Source organism: Pelobates fuscus, chromosome 13 (genome assembly GCF_036172605.1).
Source record: "Pelobates fuscus isolate aPelFus1 chromosome 13, aPelFus1.pri, whole genome shotgun sequence".
Classification (NCBI taxonomy): domain Eukaryota; kingdom Metazoa; phylum Chordata; class Amphibia; order Anura; family Pelobatidae; genus Pelobates; species Pelobates fuscus.
In genome coordinates this window covers 92,168,917-92,174,916 of record NC_086329.1, presented here as the reverse complement: position 1 = coordinate 92,174,916, position 6,000 = coordinate 92,168,917, and the positions used below count along the sequence as shown (strand labels likewise).

Here is a 6,000-nt window from a genome sequence, read left to right as displayed (position 1 = left end):
AGCTCTTCAGCGCGGCTCTGCGCATTGAACCAACTTGCTCACTTTGAGAGGGGACGTGCTTGTCATTAGTGATGACAAAACACACCCTCTCTGGCCCCGCCCCTTTCTTAGGGGGCCGCTCTGATTGAAAAATGCCCGGGCCTAATTTTTTTCCCAGTCCGGCCCTTTAACCAACACACTCATTGGCACACACTTTCACTGACAGACACATACTGACAGGCACACACTCTCAGATACACATAAAATGACATACGCACACACTCACAGGCACACCCATTCTCACTGAAAGACACACGCTTTCACTCACTCACAGACACACACACTGACAGCTACATTCACTCACTCACTCGCTCACTCACAGTAAGCTGGACAGCCCCAGAACATGAGGCAAAAAAGGCATTTGTCTGGGAGCTTGGGGTGGCGATTTTTGGCGCCCCCCCCTTGAAAGTGCCGCCCTAGGCAAATGCCTTGTTTGCCTTGTGGTAAATACATCCCTGTATCCATTCTATATTTTAGTTTCTACTTTTCTACCCTGGTCATATTGTCAGTGCATGGAAACCTTATATAATATAAAATTAGTATGGCATCCTGGAGACACGTCGGTGGAAAACCAGAGTACACGTTACTTTAATGGAAACATTGTAAGCGGTTTTGTACAAAGTGAGGTTTATTCGCTAAATTTACAGTTTCCTTGACAGCTTCCACACCTTCTGGTTTAATGAATAGATCGGAGTATGTCTCACACATGAATGGAACATCGTAACAGAGCAAATGAAATATCTGATGTTATTTCACTTGTACTCAACCTGTAATTAATATTCCTTGCCCAGCATGCCGTAGGACTTGTATACAGTTATATACAGTTCACAGACCAGAGCTAGTGTCAATATAGTATACTGATATCAATACAGTTGAAGCAATATTAGGACTTGCACCAATTTATCATTATTTTAGATTAAAGATGACATATTGTGTAACCACTTTTTGTGATGTAATACAAACATATAATTACAAAAATATATATTTTCAGTGCATTTTCTGGCTTATTCATATTCTGTGGAAGCAGCCATCTTAAGTCATCAAATCACAAGCACAATTTAGATGACCCCAAACCATACAGGTATTCAAGAGATAAGGTGTTTTCACAAATCCTACCGTCTTGGCCAAACGCAGGCCATCTCAAACATGCACTCCGTGCACTTTCAGACCTTCAAACTATCCATAAACTTAGCATATAAGTAATGCTTCTGACCAAAGAGGACTTAAAATGGCTGCTCCATCCCCACCCCAATCCCAAGACAATGATGACAGACATGTAAAACTGTTAAGCTTGGTCAAATGCCATGTTAAAACACGTCAGCTCTGTGAAACTTGTACTAAATATGTATCCCCACACCTCCTTTCTGTACCCCCACCCCAAACAACAAAATCTTCCAAAATAAAGAATTTATAAAAAAAAAAATGGCTGCTCCATGGAGTTTAGGGTAAGCCAATGGATTCACTGAAAAGAGTTAACTTACATGCACTCGTTACAAAGATATGCTAGCATGGTTATCGGGGCTGGCGGCCTGCACACAAAGCGTGTCTTGCCCTCTAGTGACCCCAGGACATAACATAACATAACATAAGTCTCCCAGAGATGGGTACTGTACTCTCTCCTGGAAAAGCAGTATAGGACTTGACTTGCTCAATATTGCAAAACTTGCATTTTATTTTAAATAATCGCATTATTTGTGGTGCATTGTTGCTTTAATGGAACACCCCAAGCACCATAACCACTACAGTTGGGGGAGTACCCTGTCATGCCCAATTATAAGTAGTCTAACCGGTTTTAGAACGGTTAGAGATCTTACTGGCTGTCCACATGGCACTGCTCGCAGTCTACACTGGGAGCCGGAAGCTCCTCATCAAGTCTTGAATTCTCTTTAGCTAAGCTTTGCAATGGAGCGCTGTCTCATTGACTAAGAACATTAGTTGAACGCCCTCAGACAGTGAGCCAAGTCTTTAACCACCAGACATAAGCTTTTAGAGTTTTGTCTGAAGTAGTGGAGGTGTGGCTTAGACCTTGGAGAATCCAGAAAAAAGTCAAACTGTTAAAAAAAATATTTGATTACTTACACTGGGGGATCACAATGGCACTTCTGGCACCATAACCACTACAGTTCCCTGTAGTGGTTATGGTCCTTGGAGTGTTCCTTTTTAAGAATGCATTTAGTGCAGGTTAATAGGGTTGTAGATTTGTAAGCTGCAATATTACACTTTTCTTTCAACCTCTATTAAAATAAATAAATCCACAACTTTGGTCCTTTTTCTGCAATTAACAAAATTAACTTTTTAATGCATCAACAATGGCTAACCTTGCCACTCCAGATGTCTGTGAAGTACATTTCAAGTTAATGCCCAGACAGTTTAGATTGGCTGAGCTTCATGGGAAATGAATTCGGCCAATATTTGCCGTGCCAAGATTAGCCTTCATTGATCTAGAATCGGAGTGTTTGTGAGAGCAAAGATTACGTTCCATTAATTTACCTTCTTGTTTTTCTCCTGCAATTCTCTGTTCAGATCGTCGCATGTTCTCTCCAGACACCGATTTTCTTCTTCACAGTTGTGTGTCTTTATTTTTAGCTCTGCCGCTTCTCTCTCCAGATCTTTCGTGCTCTCTTCAAGCTTCATGGACCTATCCCTCTCAGAGGACAAAAGGCCCTTGGAGCTCAAAGCTTCTCTGGAGGCCTCTGTAATTTTATCTTTTAAGATCTGGATTTCCTCCCTGGAACTTTGGAGCTGGACCTCAAGCCTGCTCTTGAGTTGTTCATAGTCCTTTAAGCTCTCTGCTTCTCTAGATTTTATTGTCTGTAACTCCTCTACTTTCTGCTCAAGTTGCTCTTTCAGCAGCAACTTTTCCTCATTTTTCTTTTCTAGCTCAAGTTTACACGCTTGATTCTCTTCCCTTATAGATGCCACTATTTTTTCCATACTTGCCACCTCCTTTCCATGTTCTTCTATGGTTATGGAGTTTGCGGCTTGATTCTCAAGTTGATCCCTTAGCTCTACAATATTCCCCATGGCTTGGAAGAGTTTCTGCTTCAGCATTTCTGTTTCTTTGACCTGTGTGTCCAATTTGTTTGTTACTTCATTAAGTATATTGTTGTGCTCGGTTATTGGTATAATCTGAGTCTGACTTTCTATGAGCTGTTGATTGTCTTTTTGTAATGCTTCCTTCTGCTTCAAGACCTCACTATATTTCATTACTAGAGTGCCTACGTTCCAGTACAGCTCCTCCAAAATGTCCGATTTGAACATCTCCCCTCGATTCATGTGTTCCTCTTTCAGTATTTCAGGAGGGAAACTGTCTCTCAATGTAAGCATTTCATTCTCCTGGGCTGCAAGTCTTAAATTCAGCTGATGGAGCTTTCGTCGTTCTGCCACCAGTTCATCTGTCAAGAGAAGAATTTGTTGCTTGTAGTCATTGCATTGAGCATCCATTTCTTGCCTCGAAGCATACTCTCCCTGGAGACGTTCCTGCAGGGCAAGAATACCTTCTTCTAAGTTCTGCTTCTCCTGACTGTTAAGGTTCATCTGCGTGATGACTTGGTCATGCGACACTTTGAGACCTGACAACTCAACCTGTAGCTCCTGAATGTTATTTTTTAATGAATCAATGTTGTCCTTGTAGTCGGTGCTTGGGTGCTTAATTTCCGGTGTAGCTGCGATATTCAAAGTATGAGAAGTTCCTAGTGCTTTACATTCAGTTTTGTTTGCCTGGCCTCCAGAAGAATGTGTAAATCCACTTTGGGAATAAGGCAAGTTTAAGTCCACCTTTTGTATTAATTGATGATAAAGTCCTCCATTTATATTTTTATGTCTTTCCTTGTGCTCACCCACAGTTTCAGGTAGACCCAGTCCTGAATCAGGTCTCTCTGATAAACTTACAGCCATATTAACCTGACTTTTATCGATACTAGTAAGATATTTCTCCATGTCCGTAATAGTCTTGTTAAAATTCCCTGCATTTTTTTCTAAAACGTCCCCAGGCACAAAACCTGAGCAACTCTTTAAATTCTCACTTCCAACTTGCAAACTTGAGGTTTTATTCTGTAAATTGCTATAGTCTGTTCTCAATTTCTGTAGAAATTCCTTCAACACAGTGATGTTGGTTTTCTCCAAGATGTGGTCATTATGAGGTCTCTCTTTCTTGTGGTCATTCATAGTATCTTCCTGTTCCTGAAGGTTTTTCAGTAACATCTCCAGCTCCTCCTTTTCTTTAATAACCTCTGAGATATGTTCCTGCAGATCCTCCACCACAGTACTCTGTATCCTCTTCCTCTTCTCGAATTGAGACAGCACCTCCCTCATGTTCTCCAGATGACCTTCCAACTCCACTACTCTTTGACGTGCCCCATCTTCATTTTCTCTTGCAGCAGTCGCTGCTTCTTGAAGTTGTTTCACTTCTTCTTGGTGTTTCACTTGGAGTTCTTTAATGTCCGCAGTTTGCTGTGTGAGCATTTTTATTTTTTCCTCCTGTAGCTTTCTTTCCGTTTGCTGATGTTCGTTATTTTTTTTCGCTTGCTCTACTACCCGATTAAGAAGACCACATAAGTCCGACGTGTAAAATTCTTGTCCTGTAGCACCTTGCCTTTCTGTTTGCCCATCAAGAAGACCATTCAGCTCCTCCACCATCTTCCTCATCTTGATCTTCTCCTGTCCGCTCTCTTCTGAAGCACTTTCCAGTTCCTGGGTTTTTACCATCAAGTCTCCTTGAAGCCAAAGGCCCCTCTTCTGCTCTTCCTCAAATCGCTTCTTCCACATGTTTGTCAACTCCTGCTCCCGGATGATAGTCTGTGAATGTATCTGAAAGCATAGTGGTATCGTTAATGAGTGAATTTAAAATGCTACTACAGTCAAAACATTTTATGGACTTATTTTGCCTTTACATCCGTGGTATGAATTTTAAAGACTCTTGCCATCATGGTCAAGAAAATCTGTTTCCTGAGCTATGATTTGGTGTTTTTGTAAATACTGATCTGTTTGTTTGACTATGGATTTGTAAAAAAAGGCTGAGAACTAAAATACACTGGAAATCACAATTCCGGTTCTTTTTATTGATGTGGTGTTATGACTACTGAAACCTAAAATAAGCTAAACGAACCGAGCAGGTCATGTTGGGAAAGACAGGCCTCCACTTCCCTAAATTACTCCTAATGTTACATATTCCCACTACACGTAGCCAGTAACATCGGCATCACATTGATCGATTTTATCAAAGTGTTGCCGACACTTCCCATTGAATATTCAGCCGATTTTTGTCAATATCTATAAACACATTTTGTTGCTCCCATTTGTCATTTTTGAACATGTCGTTTTTGGGGCCATTTCAACGGATTTATGAATGTTTCCTCCACTTTTTCTAATGGTAAAGCGGCAGAGTTTTTCTGTCACTTTAAATTTCGAGTTTTTCGGAAATGGAAATTGCAGCAAAAAACAGCAGAATATTATACAATGAAGAAAACCGCCACTTTGATATATGCAGGTTACTTTTTTATAGTTGGTTTTGTGACCTAACTTTGAACTCTATTTCTATCTTTATATTTCCACTTACATACTTGATCAGCCATGGAATATCTCTGTTGGATGCCCAAGTGTGAACATGCACACACGAGGCATCACGGAACCGCAAAGAAACTGCAACACATGTGCAATAGCGGTAAGTTGTGTTTTTTCTTTTCTTTTTCTTTTTCTCTTCCCCTTACCTCTACTTCATTATTTATCCCATGCGTCCAGAGTCTCTTGCAAGAAGATTCTGGTTATCTCCACTGAACTAGTGCAGGGTTGCTCTCATTAGCTGAGAACGTCAGCTGAGCACACTCAAACATTGAGCGCGCTCCCGGATCTGGCTGTACTTTGCTCAGGGAAGAAATTCGGCTTCTCCTGCAGGCAAAGGTGGATGCGGTGTGGGTCCCCAGGTAAGTTGTCAAACAGTGTCTAAATGGTTTGATTACTTAC

General features: G+C 41.0%; 2 protein-coding genes across 2 annotated transcripts in view; both read right to left on the bottom strand.

Annotated features, from left to right (window-relative positions):
• Window positions 1–6,000, bottom strand: part of ARHGEF2 (Rho/Rac guanine nucleotide exchange factor 2) — a 602,646-nt gene that overhangs the window by 231,817 nt on the left and 364,829 nt on the right. The window lies entirely within an intron of this gene.
• Window positions 1–6,000, bottom strand: part of ANKRD35 (ankyrin repeat domain 35) — a 41,247-nt gene that overhangs the window by 9,286 nt on the left and 25,961 nt on the right. Inside the window, exon 11 of the mRNA XM_063440044.1 lies at window positions 2,530–4,848. Coding sequence (XP_063296114.1) covers window positions 2,530–4,848 — 2,319 coding nt within the window. The remainder of the gene's footprint in view (window positions 1–2,529; window positions 4,849–6,000) is intronic.